The 27108-nt window shown below is 37.6% G+C and overlaps 2 protein-coding genes across 3 annotated transcripts; both read right to left on the bottom strand.

The window, feature by feature from the left end:
• Nucleotides 1-266: 266 nt before the first annotated feature.
• slc1a6 (solute carrier family 1 member 6) lies at nt 267-5032 on the bottom strand. 2 transcript variants are annotated; one of them, XM_058400404.1, is made up of 11 exons: nt 4722-5032; nt 4513-4617; nt 4303-4403; nt 4063-4200; nt 3665-3872; nt 3540-3582; nt 3130-3443; nt 2751-2984; nt 1690-1884; nt 1357-1491; nt 267-1115 (listed from the first exon to the last, which is right to left on the bottom strand). In XM_058400404.1, exons 2-11 carry the CDS (start codon nt 4536-4538, stop codon nt 917-919), a joined length of 1593 nt encoding a protein of 530 aa, XP_058256387.1. In that variant the 5' UTR covers nt 4539-4617; nt 4722-5032; the 3' UTR covers nt 267-916. The 2 variants fall into 2 exon arrangements, with proteins under 2 accessions (XP_058256387.1, XP_058256386.1); XM_058400403.1 differs by having other exon boundaries at nt 4809-5032.
• A 1307-nt stretch (nt 5033-6339) lies between these two features.
• Nucleotides 6340-12494, bottom strand: tax1bp3 (Tax1 (human T-cell leukemia virus type I) binding protein 3). The gene is made up of 4 exons (XM_058401709.1): nt 12334-12494; nt 11485-11604; nt 11165-11242; nt 6340-7234 (listed from the first exon to the last, which is right to left on the bottom strand). Exons 1-4 carry the CDS (start codon nt 12370-12372, stop codon nt 7094-7096), a joined length of 378 nt encoding a protein of 125 aa, XP_058257692.1. The 5' UTR covers nt 12373-12494; the 3' UTR covers nt 6340-7093.
• Nucleotides 12495-27108: the final 14614 nt, after the last annotated feature.

Genomic DNA, 27108 nt, shown 5'->3' with positions numbered 1-27108 from the left:
CAGGATGGCTTATTCTACTGTCAATATCCTGAAGGTGGATATTTTCAGGAGGCACTGTGTATCATGTGTCTATCTATTTCTGTAAAATCAAATTACCCCAGAATTTTAAAATCAATATTTAATGTGAAATATACTACATATAATTAGGGATACATTAAGAAGGAAATAAAATCAGTCTTACAACTGCATACTCGAATATACACCAGAGTTTTTTATTCAACCACCATTTTTGTATAATTGTGACTAAATTAAACGGAACAAAATATTTGACTCAGAACATGACTCCATATAAAATGAAACAATATAATATACTAAAATCAAATCAGTAAATGCAAACTTAAAATATGAATTAAACCACAATCTGTGTTGTTTAAACATTTATTTATTTCATTATTTGTATCAACAGCGTAAGTGAAAATGAAGCACAGTTCTGTGCCGAAACATGAGGTAAGATTTTCATATCCATATTTTCAGTAACCTCACTTTCGCATCTCACTTTAATTGGCACTTCCACCAAAATATTACAGAATCACTTGATTTAATAACACAAATATTTTTTTTTTAATAAAGTCTGGCCCAAAAAAGAAGTCATGCATTTGTTATTAAAAGTATAAATTCTATTCTTTATAGTGAATGATTATAATTGACATAAATTATTGACTGACAGGTTTTTAGTCATATTATTTATGGTAACTAAAATCACTCCACTATCCAGCGAATCCTTTTCTAACATCGTTGAGTTGAATTGTGGTATGTAATATAACATGACTTAAAAAAATGAAAAATCTTTGGATACTTATTCTAAAATTGTTGGATGCTTACTTATTTGTGAATATACTATATTGTATATATGGTATAACATCCAATATGTTTTTAGCTGTTCTCCATAGCTGCCGGTATCTGTATTATGATTTTTTTACATTGTACTTTCACTGTTTTGGTGCCCGAGGCAGTCGTCCTCCTGGCAGATGAGCTGATAAGACTTTTCGTTTTCTTCAATCTCACAGTTGCCAATATTTGTGTCCAGGCTCTGCAGTTCCTTTCGTGACAGATGTTCCACAATACCAGCTCCCAAGGAGTCTCCCAGCACGTTGGTAGTGGTTCTGAGGCGATCCCTGAAAACAAACACAACAAACAAATCTCCTCATGACTTGCTTCTTAGGCACTTTGGAGTTTAATGTAAGATTTGGATCTTTAACAAGTTGCATCTTATATTCTGTGTAATGGCAACAGTAGTGGCTTTAAAACATTTCATATTCTCTTAGATTATCTGCCTGCATTATGTATCAGTAACCTTTTGCAGAGTGCTCTCCGCTGGAGCTGCATGCTTCCATGTGACATTTAGTCAAGACTTACAAGAACCAATCCACAGCAATGATGAGTGTTATGTCCTCGGTGGGCAGTCCCACGGATGTCAATACAATCACCATGGTAACCAGACCAGCTTGAGGAATACCTGCTGCTCCGATGCTGGCAGCAGTAGCTGTGATACTGGAAATTGGAATTTTAATAAGAAAGAATAAGATAGGAACTCCCAAGGAGATTTATGTAATGGTCTAACACAAAGGGTCTTATACAGTAGTTCTTGAAGAATTCAAAATATGTATTGAGATGTAGCGCTATAACACATTGACCACTGGAAAAACAGGACACTCTTATTCAATGTAAAAATGTAGTATTCATTGTTACCTGATGGTGAGGATTTGACCGAAGTTCAGGTCCATGTCATTAACTTGGGCTATGAAAATGGCAGCCACTGCTTCATACAGAGCTGTACCATCCATGTTTATGGTGGCACCCACTGGCAAAACAAACCGTGTTACACGTTTGTCCACGTGGTTGTTCTCTTCTAAGCATCGGAATGTGATTGGAAGGGTGGCAGAACTGCAGAAAAGAAATAGATTTACAGCTTTACAGCATTTTGTTTTGTGTACTACTACTAAAGGTCATTATTTGGTTGGTATTACTTTAGGCTGCTTTGAGCATTTACCCATTTCTTCTTGTAATATCGCTCCAGTCAGTCTATAAATTATTTTGCTTACTGCCTTGTGAAGTCTTGGGGCTATTTTGTGCATGCATTCAATCATTTTAATGATTCTGATTTGAGGAAAAGCCTCATTAAAAAGATTTTCTTAATGTCCCACAATATCTAGCTCTCACATAATACAAAATTATACAGCATACAGTCAAGGAATTGTTTAAAGAAATCTCCAGACTTGGTAAAGACTTTGCTGCTTTGTTGCATGTCTCAAACCTCCACTAAGCAACCACCAGTGTACTCCATCTCTGTTTCTTGGTGCCGTCTATTCTGTGTCCAGGGTCAAATTGGTCCTGAACCCCAATTTTCAGATCTTACCTCCTGATTAATCAAGCTCACAATTCTTCGCTTAGTCTTTGCTTTTGCCTGTAATCTCTGCCTCTGCCTCTGCCACTGTCTGTGACCCATCTCTTTGACCCTGTTTCTCTGTTCCAGCCTTCACATGATCCTGGGATTATACCCTTTGCTAACCTTTGTCTCAGTCCAGTCTCCAGCTGAGTCACTGGATTTAGTCCTGCCTCACTGAGCTCAATCCTTCTGATCCTTGTTGTAACAGCACCACCTGGTGCTCCAGAGAGTGCAGTATCAGTGCCTTCTCACCCACAGTCAGGGTGCTCTCCTGTCTGCTGCCTTTCCCATGAGACATGTATTAAAGGAGATCTCAATAATTAAACTTACATGTTGCATATGATGTAATGAATGTCCTAATTACCTGGAAGATGTTCCCAAGGCAGTAACCAAAGCCTGAATTAGACCAGCAATAAATGTGTAGGGGTTCCTCTGAGTAATCATGAAGAAGAGCAAGGGCAGAATGAAGAGACCATGGATGAGTAAGCCAATGATGACACAGCCCATGTACATGCCCAGCTGCCCTCCAACCTGTGCCAGGTCTTTCATTTCAATTATCTTTCCAGCAATTAGAAAGAGGATCCCAATTGGTGCATACCTAAAGGGTGTTTAAATAGGTCACATCAGGTACATAGTCCCAGGCAAAAGAAATGTGTCACATATCACTTATTCTTACATTACTATATGACTTATGGATGTTTAGCTTGAAATGAATGTAGAAGTCACTGTACCAGGACACTTACCAGATTATGATTGCTACTAAGCGCATTATGGCATCATTGAGGCAATCAAAGAATTCCTTCAGCGGCTGGCCCTGCTGCTTCATATTCCCAATTACCAAGCCAAAGAAGATAGAAAACACCACAAGACCTAGAGCATTCACTCCATTAGAGGAGCCTGAGACTGGGATCATCTCCTCCACTGTCTCCTGGATGGTCTGCAGGACTGTGCTGTTATTTCCCACTTGGCTGTACTTGGTGTCATTGGTTCCTTGACTAGCATTGACTAAAACAGTGATGTCTTTGGTCAAAACAGTTTTCTTGTAAAGAGTTTTGTACTGTGAGAAAAAAATAGAAGAAATTTGGAGGTAAGTTCAGTTCTACATATCACATGTTTCTCTTTTCCTCAGTGATAGTAAATAAAAGCGCCATACCTGTTTGAAACAGGCTTCCACTAAATTAGGTGGAAACATATTTCTGTGAGAGGACCATAAACGTACATTATTATAATGAACTGCAATCCAAATAAAAACACATTCATATGGGGGTGTCTCTTCACCTGATAAGATCCAGAAAGGCATCAGCAGCTTGCACTGATTCAATGTTTCCACTAGAGGACATTGAACTGTCTCTGTTGCCTTTTCCAGGTTGTATAATGATTACCATGACAATACCGATGAACACAGCAATGAAAGTGGTCACCATATAGTAAATGATAGCCCGTGCTCCCATCTTTCCAGAAGCTCTACTATCCAAGGAGGAAATACCTGGTTAAAAGGCAAAATGCCATTAAATTTGTAAAACATGGGAAGTGGACTGACAAGAATTAAATACATACTGAATAAAATCAGTTTACATCTGTTTGGAACAAAAGACAAGATCAGAACAGCTTCAACATGCCTACAACCAGGCTCAGGTTGTGCTGCCACTCTGAGCCAAACTGCTGTATCCACGTACCTGTAACAAGACTGGACACGATGAGTGGGAGGACTAACATCTGTAACATCCTCATCAGTAACTCCCCAGGGAAGGAGAAATATTTGATTTCCCTCAGTGGTAAGTTGTGAGGTCGCAGAACAAATCCCAACACGATTCCTGAACATCATTACAGGGTGTGGGGCTTAATGCAAACAGACCTCCCAAAGCAGATACTGTTCATGCTCCAGGTTAATCACACATTTTAATGTCTATGCTTACCAACTACAACTGCTGCCACAGTAAAGAGTACAAAGGTGTTCCGGCGCAGGAATGACTTGCGCATCCTGACCTTGGCTCCGGATAATTGTTTCTGCATGGCTCTGCGTAAATCAAATGACTGTTATACATGATGATTTCTAATAGTCTGCTCTAAACAGACTACATATCATATCAAGCATCATTTTGGTAGCTCTTATCATATAATAATACCTCATACACTGTTCGGTTTTCTTCATCAAGCATTGACTCTAGATGCCAGTGGTGGCACCTTGACCTTCCAATCACCACATGGTGGGACCACTTGGAGGACTTTTCCTGTAATAAACAATTTAAAGAAAATCTGCTCTGAGAACTGTGTGAAAAGACAAACATCACAATACACCAGAAAAATCCTAACCTAAAAAAACTAACCTGCCTACCTGTCACTTCTCCATACACATTTCCTCAGAGCATCTTTTTCCCTCTTGGTGATTTCATGCTGTGTTCATTATAGTAAAAATGCTTACCCTGTTTAAGCTGATTGGATCACTGTTGAGTGATGAGGAGTGATGAGAAGTATAGGCAGGAGTAACAGGAGTTTTGCTATATCAGCTTGCTCTTCTTACAGTGATCAATAATTCTGATTTTCTGATTTTGACTGGAGAAAAAGGAGAAATGTGTAGGTTTGAGTGGGAAGAGATGAGTAGGCATCCTCCGGGCAAAAGAAGCAACCGGTTGCTGCAACACCGTTGGTTAATATTCCGTTTGTAGAAGTAGGAGGAGGAGGAAGAGGAGGAGGAGAAGGAGGAGGAGGAGGAGGAGGACGAGGGGGTGGGTCAGCTGGAGCAAGCAGAGCGAATGAATTGCAGCTGGTGAAAGCATAAAGAAATGGCCAGCAGAATGCAGATAGAAGTGTAATTCTCACCCTTGCACAGATTCAGTAAATTGGAAGACCAGGGTGATGAGCATTTTGAAACTGAACTGAAGAATGCAATTTATTGAATAAATTCAATTAATTGGTGCAAAGAGGAGTTCAAATGCTTCTGCATTTCCATGGGAACCCGCTTCCCTGACTCTTAAAGTCCAGCCAAAATCACCTGTTGGTTCTTTAAAATTTCCACCTTTAGATTTCCTCGCCATCCTTCTTAAGTAAAATTTAGCATCAAAATGGCCTTACATTTTACATACACATGACTACACACTCACCCTCCACATTAATGGGAACTTCTGTAGACCTGCTCATTTCTGCAGTTATTATATCATTCAAACAAGCACAGGTCAGGAGCTTCAGTTAATGTTTACATCAAACATCAGAATGGGGAAACATGCAATCTCCCATTGTGGAGTTTTTTGGTAACAATTGGGCTGGTTTGAGTGTTTCAAAAACTGCTGATTTCCTGAATTTTTTTTCAGAAGTTAGGGTCAGAATATTTGTGCAGCATGAATATAAACCTGCCTTGTTTTAACAGCTAGAATCACAAAGGAAAGTTTATACCATCGTGTGGAATTGATGCCAGAAAAAATTGAGGCTGAGAGCAAATCAAGGTCCTACCCATTATTAGTAGACTAATTATTATTACAGCAATACAGTGTTTGTGACTAGTTTATGAACTGATGGACTACTGACACTGAAATAAACACACCCTTCACTACAATTAGATTAACCTGCAAAGCAATTTACAAAATATTACATTACAGTTCTTCTTGTAAACATTAGACAAAACTGTGATATTTTATTCTTGACTGTCAAGTCAGTGATGGAAGCAGTGTACTTCAATCCATACGATAAAAGGAAAATGCCTATAGGCTAAATTAAGAGATAAAAGTCAGGTCATCACTGTACTAAAACGACCGAGCAAACAGCAAAAGGTCAGGCAATAGATTTTATGCTTTGAAATGTCACCTGATTACTTTCTCACACACACCCTCCCTACAATGACATTAAGCTTATTTTCACATTCCTGAAATCCTCTTGACTCATGTATTATGTTTGTATAGTTATAAGTTAAGCAGTGCCTGGACATTTGTGTCTCATAAAATGAGTAACAAGCAAGCACATCAAATTCACTCATTTATTCAAAGTGGAAAACAATTATACAGTTGATTGTAAAGACAATTAACCAGACAGTGTAGTCATTCCTTGGAGTGGTGGATCAGTAAAGGTCATGATGTACAAGTTTATGTTATTGTGTGGCAATGATAAAGCTTTCAAATAGAGACAATTACAGGAAATGATCATGTCATTAATGTAGTACTACAGCATCATTCAACACACTTGGAAAAAAACATAAAATCTTTTTCCAGAGACAACAAACAAGTCTTGAGCACACAAACAAGTAGAAAAACAGGTATAGACGTATACAGCATCCTATAACAAAAGAAAAGAAATATTAGTGGTCTTTTACTGTGGTTAATAAACAGGTTCCTTGGTTTTACCTGAAATCATTCAGTATCATTAAAAATACAACTGAAGGCAATAATTGCTTGTAGCCCTTATCATCTATGAAAAAGACAGAGAATGATCAGAAAAATACCCAATGTCCTCATTTTCATTGCAACACTGAATAATGCACTGCGAGATCAATCCTGGAATGACATGGAATGAAAGAGTGAAGTGTACAAAAAGTGACACCAGCAGGTTACAAAAAACAGGGAAAAACCCACAAAATCACCCAGTTTGTTTGAGATGCTAAATGGGAATGACATCATCTTAATCTTTGGATTGATTGCATTGATGTATATATGGAGATTTACATACTGTGTAAGAATGATTGACATGTGACATTTATAAATGTGTGTTACAAAGTTCTTCTTAGTGTTTCATCATGGACTGTCTGACTGCCTCCTCCAGGGATTTTCTGGTTACCAATAGCCGAACGACATCTTCATTCTTTTTTGTTAGTCTTTTCCGCGCTTGGTCGTGTGTCACCATGGTCATATCCCAGCCATTCACCTGTTTTAGACACAATTCAACAAATTACATTAAACACAACAAGGACGTGTGGGAAGCATTAATGTGATTTTATATGTTATTTCTTAGTTTACTTTTAGACTTAGCATGAAACTACCCCACAAATTACACACTGGTTAAATTTTCACTGAGACACGTACAATTAATACCAAAATGACAGTAAATCCAGAAAAAAATATACTATGAAACAATGTGCATTTTTTGCACTTGATAATTACAGCCATGTACAGAGTTTTAGACTTTGGTGTGTGTTTTGGGTCATGAGAAGTGGTGTGCAAATTGTAAAAGGCAAGGAGCTTCCAGAGGACTTCACAGCTTGAACTTTGCACCCTCGCGGCTCTCATGTTCAAATGATTTCTACTTTTCCAAGCAGCGCAGCTCATCAATGTCACTCACAGAACATTGGAACAATCAGAAGGCCCCAGAGGCGGGGCAAGCATTGCAAGCCTCGGTTACAGTAGCAGGTTGTCATGGCAACTTCATGGCACATCCTGAGCCCTTGGCGTTGTGTACTGCACATTTTTAAAACCATTCCTAAACACTGAGTCTTGTATTTGTAAACACAAACATACCTTCTGTGTGAATGCTTTATTCTGTGCGAATGCTTTATCTGCATGCTTACAGTGTCCGGTGTTTATTGTGTAAAGAGCACTGTTACTCCTCATTCACAATGTAGATGATAAACACCGGTAATAGTTGTAGTGCAAGACCGTTAAGTACTGTCCAATTAAAACAGTTTGATCAAAATAAACAAATAATATTTGTTTTTAATCAGTATTTGTTACCAATTAAAAATAATGCAATGCAAAATTTCCTGGAAGACTGAATGGATCATAACTTGGTAGTCTAGTAGTTCTGCTTCTTTAAGAAACACAAACAGTTTGTGGTTTAAGTTTTAAAAGGTCAAAAGTTTTCTGCTTAAAAGCTGGAAAAAACATTGTGGTAGTGTAAAGGTTTAGTTTAACGTTCATATTTGTAACACCCAATGTGTAAATTTAATCTGAAATAAAAATAAAAAGGTATTTAAAAAATGTGGTGTTTTTATCCGATTCATCAAAACAATGATCGGCCGATTATTCGATTATGAAAATAATCGTTAGTTACAGCCCTAGACTATAGCCTTATAGTGAATAGTATGTCAATCGGCATAAACGTCACTTTTTTTTTTTGTTTCCAAATTTTCCACACTCCTTTCCCCTTTTCCTCTCCCTCTATGGCTGGTTATATAAGCTCTGGTATCCTTCAGCAGGTTCCAAATAAGTTGTTCACTACAACGGCGGCATTAAATACTTCTGTGTGGAAGAAGAACTGTGGTCCCAGTGGAGAGAGGAAATTTACGGATAAGCAGAGACATGCACATCAAACTCAAACAACCTAGCATCTACTCATCTGTATGATCCTTGAAACAAAAAAACACATTTTGGTGATGCTAAAGAAGTGTTTTTATGACTTATTTTATGAATACACACCAAAATCTGAACCCGGAATCTAACCCGCATCCAACTGCAAATGCATTTACACAAGCGTGATAAAGGAGAGAGAATGGTCCAGCTTCAGCTCTGCCACAAAACACAGACCCTCACACAACTACTGAGATATAAACGGTGTTTAGGGTTGCAGCTGGATATGAATTCTTACAAGTAATATCAATCATAGTACCATTATACAGAAGTCAATAGAGGTCATGCATTATTACATTTTTTTCTTTTCTAGCTTTCTCATGAAGTAATTGTATCTCTGGAAAATCTCACTCTCTGCAAATGTTTCTGCTGTATATGATGGTCTATGTGCCTCCTTCTTAAGTGTAGACACTTACATGGAAGATGCTCTATAGCTTTAGGGTTCCACATAGCTCTGTCTTTCAATGACTGACAGGAGCTATCTACATAACATCCCTAACCTCCAGCTCCAACACCACAACCACCATTACCACCACATCCCTACTAACAAAAACAAATAAATAAATAAAACAAATTTGTAAAAAAAAAAAGATCAGTGTCTCAAGGTGTGCAAAAATTTGGTTCTCCTAACCCATAACTTAAAAAATAGAAAACAAATCACTAAAACCGTAAACAAGCGTCTCAGCCAATATTTTTATTGGAACAGTAGTGAGTTAATAGAATTTTCACTTCTGGGTTTTTTTTTCTGCTTTACCCTGAGTGACCTTTTGTGCACATAACTGTGTGAGAACCTTTATGGAGTTTTATGGATGTCACTACAGGTACATTAGCTGTGCTTGTAAACTTGGATGGCAATTTACAGGTGATAGGAAAATGTTAGTTTGGTTTGTCTATAAAGTTTCAACAATAAGGCCTGTTGTTTGCAAAACCTGTAGGAGAAATTATTCTATTTTTAACAGTAAGTGTATTTTTGACAATGAGACTGTCTTTGCTCAACCATTGTCTGTATATTAGCTCAAATGCACATTTCAAGATTCAAGATCTTTTTGCAGAGTGGATTGTAATTTTCACATTGGACTCTAACATTCTATGTAGGCTCCCAATGTACATTCATACATCTGCATTTGGGGGTTTTGGAAATTACTTGTTTGTCATGCTATTCTGGATTCTCAAGCCATGTTGCTTATCAATGCCCTTGGATAAATTCACACAGCATTTTTATTTATGGCAGATGGAGTATGAACTTTTCGTATGTCGTTTTTTTATCAGCAAACAGAAAGATTATCTTTTTATTTATGAGTGTGAATTTGAATTGCTAAGACTAAGATCTCTGCTTGTGTTTTCAATCGGCTGACATTCATGATAGTGAAAAACAAGACGATGCAATCGGTTTAAAATGTCCTTCGAATGATGCCGGATGTTGCATGTTCTCTTGAAGAAAACTTCTATAATAATTGTAGAAGCTGTCATAAACCCGGCAGTGATACACTATACTGCCAAAAGTTTTGGGACACCCCTCCAAATCATCGAATTCAGGTTGGTTTTCAGGGGTTGGGCTCGGCCCCTTAGTTCCAGTGAAAAGAACTCTTAATGCTTCAGCATACCAAGACATTTTGGAGAATTTCATGCTTCGAACTTTGTGGGAACAGTTTGGGGATGACCCCTTCCTGTTCCACCATGACTGAACACCAGTGCACAAAGCAAGGTCCATAAAGACATGGATGAGCGAGTTTGGTGTGGAGGAACTTGACTCACCTCAACCTCTGTGATGAATTAGAGCGGAGACTCTGAGCCATTCCAAAACTGGGACGTCTGCCTTCACATGCACATGAATGTAATATGGAGTTGGTGTGGCCCTTTGCAGCTATAACAGCTTCAACTCTTCTGGGAAGGCTTTCCACAAGGTTTAGGAGTGTGTTTATGGGAATTTTTGACCATTCCTCTAGAAGCGCATTTGTGAGGTCAGGCACTGATGCTGGAAGAGAAGGTATGGCTCACAGTCTCCGCTCTAATTCATCCCAAATATGTTCTAACGGGTTAAAGTCAGGGCTCTGTGAAATTCCTCCACACCAAACTCGTTCATCCATGTCTTTATGAACCTTGCTTTGTGTACTGGTGTGCAGTCATGTTGGAACAGGAAGGGGTCATCCCCAAACTGTTTCTACAAAGTTCAGAGCATGAAATTGTCCAAAATGTCTTGGTATGCTGAAGCATTAAGAGTTCCTTTAACTGGAACTAAGGTTCCAAGCCTAACCCCCCTGGTTTCCCAAAACCTTTGGCAATATAGTGTGTATAAGCAGACAGGCTGGGGCTACTGACTTGTACACATCCATATACTCCATATGAGTCCAGTGGACATACTTATGTGACAGAAATAGAGACAGTAGCAGGAGAGCAGCCTCTGGTGGACAAAAACGATTTTTTAATTCTTGTGTATTTCTCAAGGTTAGATAAATTATTCCCATGTTGTTCCCCAAGATTGACCAGCATGAAGCATACGTCTGATTCTTACCTGCATTATTTTATCTCCCATCATGAGACCGGCAACATCTGCTGGGCCTCCTTTTGATACCCTCGTCACATAAATGCCCTAATTTGAAAAAGTAGACAATAACATTTGTGTTAAATGTGCAAATCTAAACAAATGTGAGAATCAGGGAGGAATTATCATGACAACAGTTTCCTCAGCCAGTCCTTTTACTGGAAACACTTTATAGCAAACATGAATTTTGACAAAATAAAACTAAATTACAACATAGGGGGGAAAAAATGATATAAATTGCAGTTTAGTGTAATGACTCGAACAGTATGTTCAAAGACGACCACTCTCACCTTGTCGGTCTTGTCCTGTGAGAATGGATTCTGACTTGGATCTTGATCAATTCCCCCTCCAATGCTAAATCCTAATATTAAATTGTCTCCATCGCGTAGTTTATGGATCTCAATCCGTTGCTGAAAAAGACACAGAAATCAGAGTTGTTTCAGCTGAACTGCTTTTCTACAGACTGTTTATCTGGAGAGCTGATTGCTCCACATGCACTTATATGGACACACACACACTAATGTTACCTGCAAGTCATTTAGCCACACAAGCCACGCCTAGACTTTACCTGGGGCTCCAAAACTATCCTTTCAAAGATACAAAACTTGCATTTAAAGTCAACTTATTCATTCCTACTTGAGACTGGTTGCAAAAGGAGCCGCTAGTAAAAACTACTGAGCTACTGATATCGTAACTAGCTGCCATTTAACTTACGTTAGCTACGTGCTAACTGAAACTGCAGATATCGTGTCCTAACAAGGCTGCTTGCTATCTACTCAAACAAATAATATAATGAGCTAGATTATACTCAGATGTTATATTAACTATAACAGGTCATTAGTTAGGTTCGTAAACCTCCGGAAACACAGCTAGCTATAGAATATGTTAACTTTGATCAACTAAAATCCGAGCTAGCTATATATTTCCTGCAGTTACACGAACAGTTACACGAACAATTCAGCTAGAAGACTAACTTGCCTGTTAACTAGACACATGCTAAGGGAAGTTTCGTAGGTTTTACACGACTATGGTTTGGAGGTTAAAAAAAAATAAGTTAGCTGGCTAACTAGCTAACCTAGTGTTCTTGACTAGTGAAAAGCTTGAAACTTTCGGGAGTTCAGAATCAAGACAAGACTCACCACGACAGCAGTGACAGGTTGTCCAGGTATGTAGGACATGTTAAAAAATTTAATACAGATCCTTTTTTCCTTGAATCCACGAACAATAAAACGCGCCTCTTACAGGGGTTTGAGAGACGGATCTATGGTTCCACCCATGAATGACAGCATGCAGATACCACGCTGTGGGCGTGGCCAAGGGGGGGGGCGAGAAAGGGGGGAGGGAGGGAGAGAGAGAGAGAGAGAGAGAGATAGATTCGACTACTCCCAGTCATTAGGAGACATCATCCCTAGGTTTCAGAGCTGGAGTGATATAGAGAAGCTGCCTGTGCTGCTGGAAGAAAAAGAAGTTTGCTGCATGATTACAGTCAAATATGTGTATATATTTTATTCAAATTACTACAGACGTTAAATTCTGTATCTATTTAACTTAAATTCATTTCATCGTTTTTAATACTATTGTTGTGATTACTATAATTGTTTCTTTTCTTTTCTTTTTCACCTTGTTCTCTTAATGTTTATTGATCCATAAACCAATACTTCGGTTACCTGCTTTAGCAACACTGTAAACACCACAGTCATGCAAATAAAGCTCACTGAATTGAATTGAATTGAATTGAATTGAATTAAGGGGGGTGTTCAAAATCTTCATGTTCATTTTAAGTATTAAAAAAAGTTCGGGACCAATCTGGATACACATCTCTTTCTCTTGTGGTCACCTCAGTGGTAGAGAAAATTTTATTCCTGTCGTGTATTTTCAAAGTATTCTGAACTGAATTTAATATGCAGTTGTCATTTTTTTGTGACGTTTAGAGAACATTTTATATTACCCTGAGGGATGGTGGGACCAGTCGAGCAGTGCTAGTAGATCAGAGGGAGCAGCGTACATTGCAAGGAGTGATAAGAGCTTTGAGGTAAGAGGGAGCTGGTCCATTCTTGGCTTTGTAGATGAGCGTCAGTGTTTTGAATCTGATGTGTGCAGCTACCGGAAGCCAACGTGCAGCAGTGGGGTGGTGTGGAACAACTCAGGCAGGTTGAAAACAAGTCACGCAGCTGCATTTTGGATCATTTGCAGAGGACGAATTGCATTCAGAGGTAGACCTGCCAGTAGAGAGCTGAAGTAGTCCAGTCTCAAAATGACAAGAGACTGAACAAGCACCTGAACAGCCTATGTGGATAAAAATGGTCGAATCCTTATGATTTTGTACAGAAGAAACTGACATTAGCGTGTGACATTAGTAACATGGGAGGAAAAGGACAGTTGATTGTCCATGGTTACCCCAAGGTTGCGAGCAGTGGCCAGGGGGAGCTCAGAGTCTCCTGGGAATCACCTGGGATGACCAGCAGTTCAGTTTTGCTGGGATTGAGTTTCAGCTGATGAGCCGTCATCCACAATGTCCTCCAGACATGTTGAGATCTGAGCAGAAGCTGTGGTATCTGAGGGAGGGAAGGAAAAGATAAGTTAAGTGCCATCGGCATAGCAGTGGTCAGGACCCATGTCAGGATATAACTTTGTCAAGAGAGTAAGTATAGAGGGAGAAAGGAGACGCGCTTTATGGCACCATCTACAGGCAAGATATTTTAACTGGAGGACCTTTCAAAGTGAAACAGAAAATGTAAAACTGATGAATAAAAAGATAAATACAGCCTCATATCTTCTGACATTTAGACTGTACTTTGTTTTTCTTTGTTTCTCTTTTAATGTGCTATAATTATGAATAAATTAAATTATAAATTAAATTATAATAAATTTCTTAAAGTCAACATTGAAGAAATGTTCTCTTTCATTCACCGTTTTTTGCAGTTTGAAGTATGGAAGACTAAGTGTGAATTGTTCCCGTGAACTGTGAATTGTTTTCATGTATTTTCTGATAACTATTCAGTGTATTGAAATTATGACAGACTCCATCTATATCTTTTGTCCTTATGTTGTTCTTTCCATTGCTTATCAATGAAAACTCCACACTTTAAGATTGTATAAGCTTTCATGATTACATTACCTGATTAGCTAAAACCAGGAGACCTTCCCTCATCGTATCCCTGTGCAAAACTGTCCAGTTTGTGGTAAATCAAAAGCATCTAAAAAAAGGTACTACTACATTGAGAAATATGAAAAGTCCTTCTGAAACTACTTAAAAAGTCTGTAAACACCTGACAGATGCAGAATTAAGACTAACCATGTAAAAAGCCCATGACGGATCAAAAATCTGGCAAACCAATACAGCTATCCTGTACCTTCCAACAACTTAAGATTTCTGCATTGACAGTCCCATGTGCAAATCCAATCAACAGCTTAGAGACACATTTACTTTAGTGATGATAAACACTTGAATTCCCCAGCAGAAACCTATGAGCCTTCAATGCAACAAGTCACCATCCTAACTGACAGCTGGCCTACCATCTTCACCCTATGCTCTTCGTCTACTGCTGAAGTGCACCCAGACATTTTAAAATCTGTACATTAGCATTATTATTATTTTTATAATTATTATAATAATTATGATTGATGTTGTTTTTATTAAATGCACTCCCTTATATTGACACCTGTGAGATTATTCAGAATACAGTGTGCACAACAGTAACGGAGATAACAAACTAACCAAAATGGCGTTATCTTTATGTAAACAACTGGGCTTTATTTATTTATGAATGTTAGGGGCGGACATTAATCAAATAAAATCAGTCAACAACACGGGATATAGACATACAGTATATAGCTAACTTTACCTTTAAGCAAAGCAGCTAGGTGGATATGTAATTACACTCTGGACCGTTATCTTTAAACCTGCTGTCAGGAGACTGGAATATCTCAGGTTAGATTGTTACCAAATTAACCCTATAAATAAATAAAACCGCTCAATGGATGTAAATCAACATGTTTTTTTAACGTTTGGGAACTCAGGGGGAAAAAAAACAAAAACAGGACTGAGGCCACAGGAACGTGCTTAAAAATGACAGGTGGTGAGGGCGATGTTCTCATTAATGGCTGAAGGTGTAGCCACAGTCCGGGGTCCCCTGATGAACGTATGTTAATATTAGGGCTGTCAATCGATTAAAAATATTTAATCGCGATTAATCGCATGATTGTCATGAGTTAACTCGCGATTAATCGCAACTTAATCGCACATTTTTATCCATTCTAAATGTACCTTAAATTAATACTTTTTTTAGTTTTTAATACTCTAATCAACATGGGCATGGACAAATATTGAAATGTATGTTGTTTATTATTAGTGAAACCATATTCAACACAGAGCATGAAGACTAGACATCTTTCAATTTTTTCTTGTTCATGTCTATTAAACCTATGAAAAAAAAAGAACATAGAAAACAATTACTTCTTTCTTTGCACTGAGCGATTTACTTACACAAGCCTGTTAACATGTTCAGATCACTTCTTCTAAACATGTAAAGTGTACATTTATTACTGAAACCACCTTAAATATAGAGCATAACGAACACAGACATGTTTTTCAAATAACTTGTTCATGACTATTAAACACATGAAGAAAAGAACATAGAAAAAACACAAGTTCACATCACATCTCCGCTGAAAAGAATCTAGTGTCGTCTGCCTTTGGAGAGGGGCAGGAGAGCTCTCTGCATCAGCTGTATGCTTCCTCAAGTGATATTTTAAACTCGACGTGCTGCGGTGATAACTTAATTCACATCGACAATAAATGCAGACTTTTGTCTTGTCGACAGAACCATCAGACATCGTTTTATATATAAAGAACACGTTTTTCTTTCTCAATTTCGGCTTGCTGCTGCAGCTCCCATTTCCCAAACTACGGGCAAGGCCGAGGGTCAAACAGAAAATGCGCGCTGCGTTTATCGCGCGTTAATAAAAATTAGTGCCGTTCAAATGAATTTGCGTTAATTTTGACAGCCCTAGTTAATATCTGTGTGGATGTTCCTCATGTTCTCCCCATATTCATTTGGGTTTCCAACAGTCTTTCCCTCTAAAAAGCTGTAGGTAGGTGGTGTGGTTACTACAAATGACCTAAATAGGCCTAAATGTGTCGGTGTATGCTGTCCAGTTATGGACTGGACTCTCATCCTGCCTTGTGCCCAGTGTTCCCAATCCACCTTGACCCTTACCGGAATAACGTCTCTGCTGAAGTTGAATAATAATAACAATAATAATAACAACAACATAAATATGTATAATCATTATACTGTATCTGTATAACTAACTATAATATCTGTAAAATGCCTTAATGAAGAAATAAACAGCTTCATTTTTGATATTATAAAAATGCTACACAGGGACGTTTACAGTATGCGGCTGTTTAAGAATAAGCAGGCTGTCATGATTACATGAGGCTGTCCATAGTTTACCTGATTAGCTAAAACTAAGCTAAAAATGCGGGCTAGAAACATGGATTGACATCACGAACCCAGATCTACAGGGTCACCATGACGAAGCTTCTGTTCTGTGACGTACACTGTGTGTTCTGTGAGGTGTATGCAGCATTTTAAATACGTTCGCGGTAGCAGGCGATTTAAAACTTTACTTTAGCAGTGATTTTTATTTGTTATATTTCTGAGAAAATCATGTCGGACAAGAATAGAAAACTTAAGCGACAGTCATCGATGCCCACGCCAAACGGCCTGAAGGAGTTGGTGGAGTTAATGACATGGTCGGTTACCAAGGAAAAACCAGAAAACATCTGCCAGTTTCTGATAGATCACATGCGTGAGCTGCTCCAGTTTAAACGTGGTAGGTTGTTCAGGGAATTGTTCATTTTGTCCTACTCTCAACAAAACGTACTTTTCAGCAATCATCTTCCAGTACTACATGAGTAGTAAATTTAGGGACTGTCGTTAGCCCGCACGCCGCTAGGGAGAGTAGCGCAGTGTGGGTCACATGGAGAAAGTGGATGTTGCTTATTCAATAGTAGTAAATAGCTTGTTTTAGATTCAGATATAAAAGTATTAGAGCAGATATAGAGCAGATCCAATTATTATCATTATTATTATTAGTAGTAGTAGTAGTAGTAGTAGTAGCAGTAGTAGTGGTTGTAAGATTACAGGGTGAAGAGGTGAAGAAGGTACATGGGGTCAACAGTCCAGAGTAATGGAGAGTGTGGGAAAGAGTGAGTGCAGGCAGGTTGGAATGGGTGGAGAAAGGTGTAGGGAGTTCTGTGTGATAGAAAAATATCAGCGAGAATCAAGGGGAAGGTGTACAAAACAGTGGTGAGACCGGCCATGCTGTATGGTTTAGAGACAGTGTCACTGAGGAAGTGACAGGAGTCAGAGCTGAAGATGTTGAGGTTCTCTATGGGAGTGACAAGGTTGGACAGGATTAGGAACGAGTACATCAGAGGGACAGCACATGTTGGACGTTTGGGGGACAAAGTTAGGGAGGCCAGATTAAGATGGTTTGGACATGTTCAGAAGAGGGAGAGTGAGTATATTAGGAGAATGTTGGACATGGAGCTGCCAGGCAGGAGGCAAAGAGGAGGTATATGGATGTAAGCTAGTGGGTGCAATGGTTGGGAATGTAGAAGATAGGGATAGGTGGAGAGAGATGGTTTTGCTATGGCGACCCCTGAAGGGAAAAGTGAACGAAGAAGAAGAAGATTAGTAGCAGAAGTAGTAGTAGTAATAATAGTAGTATAGATATGTAAGTACGCTAAGATATTACTCATTTATATGCTCAATTTGAGGTAAAAATGTATGACAAATTAATAATGAAATACCTGATTGGGATTTATTGTTGACTATTTAATGGTAGTTTGAATTATTAACATATTTTGGATAAATGTTCCCCTTTTATGCATTTGGAGGGGATAACTGAATAAAAGTATGATGAACGAAAGATAGTTTTAACATGTAAACTACTAAATTATATGACATAAGATAAGATAAGATAAGATAAGATAAGATAAGATAAGATAAGATAAGATAAACTTTATAGTCCCGAAGAAAATCTGTATTGGACATGTACAGTGCTCAGGGTAAATGAGTGCACCCCCTTTGAAAAGTAACATTTTAAACAGTATCTCAATGAACACAAAAATGTTGACAAGACTAAGCTTTATATAACATCTGTTTAACTTTTAACATGAAAGTAAGGTTAATAATATAACTTAGAGAACAAAATTTTCAGTTTTACTCAAATTAGGGTGATGCAAAAATGAATACACCCCACTGAAAGTCTGGGACAAAGCTACATTTTAGACTACAAATGTCTAAATTAACAAGAATTCAACCAAAGGTGAGTTTAATTATTCATTACACAGGTGTTCAGCAGAGAGTTGACTATAAAAGGGTGTTACTTAAAGAAAACCCATTCCCATTTCATGTTGTCAGCAATGGCACCACATGGAATAGAAATGTCACCTGAGAAAGAAAATAATTTCTTTACACCAGAAAGATGAAGGCTACAAGAAGATCAGCAATGTACAATGTACATTTTTAAATGTACGTTAAATGTACACTAAGATTGCCAAACCAGGCTGAGATGCCATAGCGAAAAATGCTCTCAATTACAGCATGATGAAAGAGAAGCAACACTTTCTGGTTGACACCAAAGACCCTCAACCTACGAAGAAAATACAGTCGCTGTTGCACCCTAATACAGACATTTTCCACCTGACCACTCCATGCCAATTTGTTATCAATGTGAATGCGCAGATATCTGTAGGAGTCCACCTGAGCTATATTCTGACCGTTAATGACCACTGGTAAGTGGTCTCCGATGGATTTGGGGTCAAACAACATCTCCACTGTTTTCTTTGTGTTAATGCTAAGGAAATGTTTATCACACCACTGGACAAAATTCTCAACCTCTTGTTTGTAAGTTGCAACATCTGATGTTCCATATATGAGACCTAAAATAGCTGTATCATCAGTGAACTTAATCATATAATTATTATCAGTACTGCATGTACATTCATTAGTATATAATATGAAGGACTGGAGAACTGACACACTCCTGTGGGGTGCCAGTGCTGATAACAGTAGATTCAGACAATGTTCTATTCACCCTAACCTGCTGACTGCGATTAGTCAGAAATGAGTCGAACCACTTAATAATTAAGGGATTGACATTAATCTGCTGCATTGTTTTCAAAAGAATGTGAGGCTGCAAGGTATTAAAGGCTGAGCTAAAATCTACAAACAACAATCTAGCATATGCCCTAGGATTCTCAAGATGTTTGGTCACTAGGTGCACTAAACTGTTGATTGCATCTTCCTCTTCGATGTTTATAAGCGAACAGATAAGGATCTAACTGTGGACCTACTTCCAGTTTTAATCATGTCTCCTTACATATCTGACAAATAACAAAAGATGTATGAGGAAAAGTAAGGTTTTAAAGTCTTTGTTTCTAAATGTCTTTCTTTTAATTATGATAATTAAAACAAAACATTATTCTTGTATTTTAAAATCTTAAAAACAATGCACCGTAACCATGCACATCCTCCTGTTTTTCTCCACAGACAACCCATCTCTGGATGAGCGAGAAGCTATAATTGCATTTCAGAAACTAAAAGGTGAGTTTAATTTTAACGTGAACAAGCCACAGTTTTTTGTTTTTTGTTTTTTTTTAAAAGAAGAAGAAGAATTTCTGGATAGTTAGAACGTTATGCAAACTAAAGTAGAGCTTAAAAGAAATGAAAGATAATTAATAAGAAATAAGAAATAAAGAGTTTATTTTTTAAAACAACTGACTTTCTGAATTTTTAGAAAAAGAACATAATAGAAGATTATCTGAGAAGCCAGAGTTCTCAAAGAGCGATGAAGCTAGCAGCACAAGTCCAGGTAAGAACTGTTGATTACATATAAGTTATATTATATTATATTATATTATATTATATTATATTATATTATATTATATTATATTATATTATATTATATTATATTATATTATATTATATTATATTATATTATATTATATTATATTATATTATATACCAAGGTATATTACTGTGAGAATTGATTTTCTCAGTAATCAAGATCCTATTAGTGTTATTATTGGTTATATTTGCAACTAAAGTTGCAAAAGGTGTTTCTCTAAAAAATCTTTTAGTTTTAGACAGTAGTGTGTGCAGATTTAAGGATAATGAACTATACAGAAACTTTTTATTTCAGATTTTAATGTCTTATTGTAGATATGCATTGGCTATAATCACTGGTTGGAAAGCTATGAATAACAGTATTTTCAGTGCATATTATTTCAGTGCTTTAGTATGTCCTTTCATATTCTTTAAACAACTGCCTATTTTGCATTCATTACTCTTTTAGCACAAGCATTAGATGCTCCAGTGAGCAGTAAAGAGTCATCAGAGAGTGTTGACAGCAGTCACATCACTGAACTCAGTCAGACACCACCTGACCATGTTGAGCTCCTACATGATGCTCCACTGGACAAAGGTAAATTTCACCAAAAGGCAGTTTTATTGAGTCTAGTGGTGTTTGTTCAGCAAAATACAAAATACGTCATTCGAGTCTATAGCAGGATTTCTTTTCAGAAGAGTAACAACAGACAATAGTCACAGAAAACATGCCATCAATTGCTAATAAAAACAAGTGACCTGTATGTGACATGCACGTTTAATATTTCATGGTTGTTTTTCACAAGATGACCAAGCGAGTGATGAAAAGTCATCAGATAGTGGCGACCATACAGACTTCAGTGATGTTAGTGTCACACCACCTGAACAAGCTGAACTCTTAGAGGAAACTCAGCTGGACGAAGGTAACAATCTCAAGAAGACAGCTTTATTGAAACTAGTGGTTTTATTCATCATCAGGGTCCAGATTCCTAAGAAAGAAAGACTTTTGAAATAATGACTTACTTTTAAAGTTTCTCCTTCACAAGTGAAAAATATCTCCAGATTTACTTTCCCTGACAAATGTTTTATCAGTCAATTGTCTTAAATACTTTTGGATGTCAATTTCTGGTCAAACATATCATCAGCACTAGCATTAGTATAATCACCCTGCTACTGAGTGACCACATTAAGGGTCAAAATGTAAATTTCGGAACAAATTCATGAATCTCCAGCATGGTTAAGACTATATCCTCTCCTATCATTTCAGCTGAACATCTAACCAGGCCACCATCTCAGCCCAAGATAGGCTCACCAACAGCTTTAAAAAGACAAGCTCGCAAAACTAAAGTTTCAAAGAGTGATGGTGAAATCTGTGACCAGAAGAAAGAATCTGTGTCATTGGTGAAGTCATCATCTCTACAGGATTTTGTTCTTATGTCCTGTGAAGTGACTGAGCAAACACTACAGGAAGCTCCACTGGACAAAGGTAACAATCTCAAGAAGACAGTTTTATTGAAACTAGTGGTTTTGTTCATCATCAGGGTCCATAACAGGGAACAATGTATATTCACAATAACAGAATACATAATCAAAATTTGACAATACAAAGAATATTACATAAAACATCAAGGGAATTTAAGAAGGTACATGAAATCAAGATTAATTTTGATGGGCTTTTTATCTCACCGACAGCATTAAAAAGACGAGCTCGCAAGACTAAAATTTCAAAGAGTGATGGTGAAATCTGTGACCAGAAGAAAGAATCTGTGTCATTGGTGAAGTCATCATCTCTACAGGATTTTGTTCTTATGTCCTGTGAAGTGACTGAGCAAACACTACAGAAAGCTCCACTGGACAAAGGTACATTTCCACAGAAATAAGGTTTTATAAAATCTAGTTGTGTCTATTCAGAAACATTCAAAATGCATCATCAGGGTCCATACCAGTAACATGTAGTATTAATGTTTAATGGTTATTTTTCAGAAGATGCTCCAGTGAGCAGTAAAGAGTCATCAGAGAGTATTGACAGCAGTCACATCACTGAACTCAGTCAGACACCACCTGACCATGTTGAGCTCCTACATGATGCTCCACTGGACAAAGGTAAATTTCACCAAAAGGCAGTTTTATTGAGTCTAGTGGTGTTTGTTCAGCAAAATACAAAATACATCATTCGAGTCTATAGCAGGATTTCTTTTCAGAAGAGTAACAACAGACAATAGTCACAGAAAACATGCCATCAATTGCTAATAAAAACAAGTGACCTGTTATGTGACATGCACTTTTAATATTTCATGGTTGTTTTTCAGATGACGACCAAGCGAGTGATGAAAAATCATCAGATAGTGGCGACCATACAGACTTCAGTGATGTTAGTGTCACACCACCTGAACAAGCTGAACTCTTAGAGGAAACTCAGCTGGACGAAGGTAACAATCTCAAGAAGACAGCTTTATTGAAACTAGTGGTTTTATTCATCATCAGGGTCCAGATTCCTAAGAAAGAAAGACTTGTGAAATAATGACTTACTTTTATAGTTTCTCCTTCACAAGTGAAAAATATCTCCAGATTTACTTTCCCTGACAAATGTTTTATCAGTCAATTGTCTTACATACTTTTGGATGTCAATTTCTGGTCAAACATATCATCAGCACTAGCATTAGTATAATCACCCTGCTACTGAGTGACCACATTAAGGGTCAATATGTAAATTTCGGAACAAATTCATGAATCTCCAGCATGGTTAAGACTATATCCTCTCCTATCATTTCAGCTGAACATCTACCCAGGCCACCATCTCAGCCCAAGATAGGCTCACCAACAGCTTTAAAAAGACAAGCTCGCAAAACTAAAGTTTCAAAGAGTGATGGTGAAATCTGTGACCAGAAGAAAGAATCTGTGTCATTGGTGAAGTCATCATCTCTACAGGATTTCGTTCTTATGTCCTGTGAAGTGACTGAGCAAACACTACAGGAAGCTCCACTGGACAAAGGTAACAATCTCAAGAAGACAGTTTTATTGAAACTAGTGGTTTTGTTCATCATCAGGGTCCATAACAGGGAACAATGTATATTCACAATAACAGAATACATAATCAAAATTTGACAATACAAAGAATATTACATAAAACATCAAGGGAATTTAAGAAGGTACATGAAATCAAAATGAATTTTGATGGGCTTTTTATCTCACCGACAGCATTAAAAAGACGAGCTCGCAAGACTAAAATTTCAAAGAGTGATGGTGAAATCTGTGACCAGAAGAAAGAATCTGTGTCATTGGTGAAGTCATCATCTCTACAGGATTTTGTTCTTATGTCCTGTGAAGTGACTGAGCAAACACTACAGAAAGCTCCACTGGACAAAGGTACATTTCCACAGAAATAAGGTTTTATAAAATCTAGTTGTGTCTATTCAGATACATTCAAAATGCATCATCAGGGTCCATACCAGTAACATGTAGTATTAATGTTTAATGGTTATTTTTCAGAAGATGGTCCAGTGAGCAGTAAAGAGTCATCAGAGAGTGTTGACAGCAGTCACATCACTGAACTCAGTCAGACACCACCTGACCATGTTGAGCTCCTACATGATGCTCCACTGGACAAAGGTAAATTTCACCAAAAGGCAGTTTTATTGAGTCTAGTGGTGTTTGTTCAGCAAAATACAAAATACATCATTCGAGTCTATAGCAGGATTTCTTTTCAGAAGAGTAACAACAGACAATATTCACAGAAAACATGCCATCAATTGCTAATAAAAACAAGTGACCTGTTATGTGACATGCACTTTTAATATTTCATGGTTGTTTTTCAGATGACGACCAAGCGAGTGATGAAAAATCATCAGATAGTGGCGACCATACAGACTTCAGTGATGTTAGTGTCACACCACCTGAACAAGCTGAACTCTTAGAGGAAACTCAGCTGGACGAAGGTAACAATCTCAAGAAGACAGCTTTATTGAAACTAGTGGTTTTATTCATCATCAGGGTCCAGATTCCTAAGAAAGAAAGACTTGTGAAATAATGACTTACTTTTATAGTTTCTCCTTCACAAGTGAAAAATATCTCCAGATTTACTTTCCCTGACAAATGTTTTATCAGTCAATTGTCTTACATACTTTTGGATGTCAATTTCTGGTCAAACATATCATCAGCACTAGCATTAGTATAATCACCCTGCTACTGAGTGACCACATTAAGGGTCAATATGTAAATTTCGGAACAAATTCATGAATCTCCAGCATGGTTAAGACTATATCCTCTCCTATCATTTCAGCTGAACATCTACCCAGGCCACCATCTCAGCCCAAGATAGGCTCACCAACAGCTTTAAAAAGACAAGCTCGCAAAACTAAAGTTTCAAAGAGTGATGGTGAAATCTGTGACCAGAAGAAAGAATCTGTGTCATTGGTGAAGTCATCATCTCTACAGGATTTCGTTCTTATGTCCTGTGAAGTGACTGAGCAAACACTACAGGAAGCTCCACTGGACAAAGGTAACAATCTCAAGAAGACAGTTTTATTGAAACTAGTGGTTTTGTTCATCATCAGGGTCCATAACAGGGAACAATGTATATTCACAATAACAGAATACATAATCAAAATTTGACAATACAAAGAATATTACATAAAACATCAAGGGAATTTAAGAAGGTACATGAAATCAAAATGAATTTTGATGGGCTTTTTATCTCACCGACAGCATTAAAAAGACGAGCTCGCAAGACTAAAATTTCAAAGAGTGATGGTGAAATCTGTGACCAGAAGAAAGAATCTGTGTCATTGGTGAAGTCATCATCTCTACAGGATTTTGTTCTTATGTCCTGTGAAGTGACTGAGCAAACACTACAGAAAGCTCCACTGGACAAAGGTACATTTCCACAGAAATAAGGTTTTATAAAATCTAGTTGTGTCTATTCAGATACATTCAAAATGCATCATCAGGGTCCATACCAGTAACATGTAGTATTAATGTTTAATGGTTATTTTTCAGAAGATGGTCCAGTGAGCAGTAAAGAGTCATCAGAGAGTGTTGACAGCAGTCACATCACTGAACTCAGTCAGACACCACCTGACCATGTTGAGCTCCTACATGATGCTCCACTGGACAAAGGTAAATTTCACCAAAAGGCAGTTTTATTGAGTCTAGTGGTGTTTGTTCAGCAAAATACAAAATACATCATTCGAGTCTATAGCAGGATTTCTTTTCAGAAGAGTAACAACAGACAATAGTCACAGAAAACATGCCATCAATTGCTAATAAAAACAAGTGACCTGTTATGTGACATGCACTTTTAATATTTCATGGTTGTTTTTCAGATGACGACCAAGCGAGTGATGAAAAATCATCAGATAGTGGCGACCATACAGACTTCAGTGATGTTAGTGTCACACCACCTGAACAAGCTGAACTCTTAGAGGAAACTCAGCTGGACGAAGGTAACAATCTCAAGAAGACAGCTTTATTGAAACTAGTGGTTTTATTCATCATCAGGGTCCAGATTCCTAAGAAAGAAAGACTTGTGAAATAATGACTTACTTTTATAGTTTCTCTTTCACAAGTGAAAAATATCTCCAGATTTACTTTCCCTGACAAATGTTTTATCAGTCAATTGTCTTACATACTTTTGGATGTCAATTTCTGGTCAAACATATCATCAGCACTAGCATTAGTATAATCACCCTGCTACTGAGTGACCACATTAAGGGTCAATATGTAAATTTCGGAACAAATTCATGAATCTCCAGCATGGTTAAGACTATATCCTCTCCTATCATTTCAGCTGAACATCTAACCAGGCCACCATCTCAGCCCAAGATAGGCTCACCAACAGCTTTAAAAAGACAAGCTCGCAAAACTAAAGTTTCAAAGAGTGATGGTGAAATCTGTGACCAGAAGAAAGAATCTGTGTCATTGGTGAAGTCATCATCTCTACAGGATTTCGTTCTTATGTCCTATGAAGTGACTGAGCAAACACTACAGGAAGCTCCACTGGACAAAGGTAACAATCTCAAGAAGACAGTTTTATTGAAACTAGTGGTTTTGTTCATCATCAGGGTCCATAACAGGGAACAATGTATATTCACAATAACAGAATACATAATCAAAATTTGACAATACAAAGAATATTACATAAAACATCAAGAGAATTTAAGAAGGTACATGAAATCAAAATGAATTTTGATGGGCTTTTTATCTCACTGACAGCATTAAAAAGACGAGCTCGCAAGACTAAACTTTCAAAGAGTGATGGTGAAATCTGTGACCAGAAGAAAGAATCTGTGTCATTGGTGAAGTCATCATCTCTACAGGATTTTGTTCTTATGTCCTGTGAAGTGACTGAGCAAACACTACAGAAAGCTCCACTGGACAAAGGTACATTTCCACAGAAATAAGGTTTTATAAAATCTAGTTGTGTCTATTCAGATACATTCAAAATGCATCATCAGGGTCCATACCAGTAACATGTAGTATTAATGTTTAATGGTTATTTTTCAGAAGATGGTCCAGTGAGCAGTAAAGAGTCATCAGAGAGTGTTGACAGCAGTCACATCACTGAACTCAGTCAGACACCACCTGACCATGTTGAGCTCCTACATGATGCTCCACTGGACAAAGGTAAATTTCACCAAAAGGCAGTTTTATTGAGTCTAGTGGTGTTTGTTCAGCAAAATACAAAATACATCATTCGAGTCTATAGCAGGATTTCTTTTCAGAAGAGTAACAACAGACAATAGTCACAGAAAACATGCCATCAATTGCTAATAAAAACAAGTGACCTGTTATGTGACATGCACTTTTAATATTTCATGGTTGTTTTTCAGATGACGACCAAGCGAGTGATGAAAAATCATCAGATAGTGGCGACCATACAGACTTCAGTGATGTTAGTGTCACACCACCTGAACAAGCTGAACTCTTAGAGGAAACTCAGCTGGACGAAGGTAACAATCTCAAGAAGACAGCTTTATTGAAACTAGTGGTTTTATTCATCATCAGGGTCCAGAT

Source organism: Hemibagrus wyckioides, linkage group LG10 (genome assembly GCF_019097595.1).
Source record: "Hemibagrus wyckioides isolate EC202008001 linkage group LG10, SWU_Hwy_1.0, whole genome shotgun sequence".
Taxonomy (NCBI): domain Eukaryota; kingdom Metazoa; phylum Chordata; class Actinopteri; order Siluriformes; family Bagridae; genus Hemibagrus; species Hemibagrus wyckioides.
This window is presented reverse-complemented; position numbering and strand designations above follow the sequence as displayed.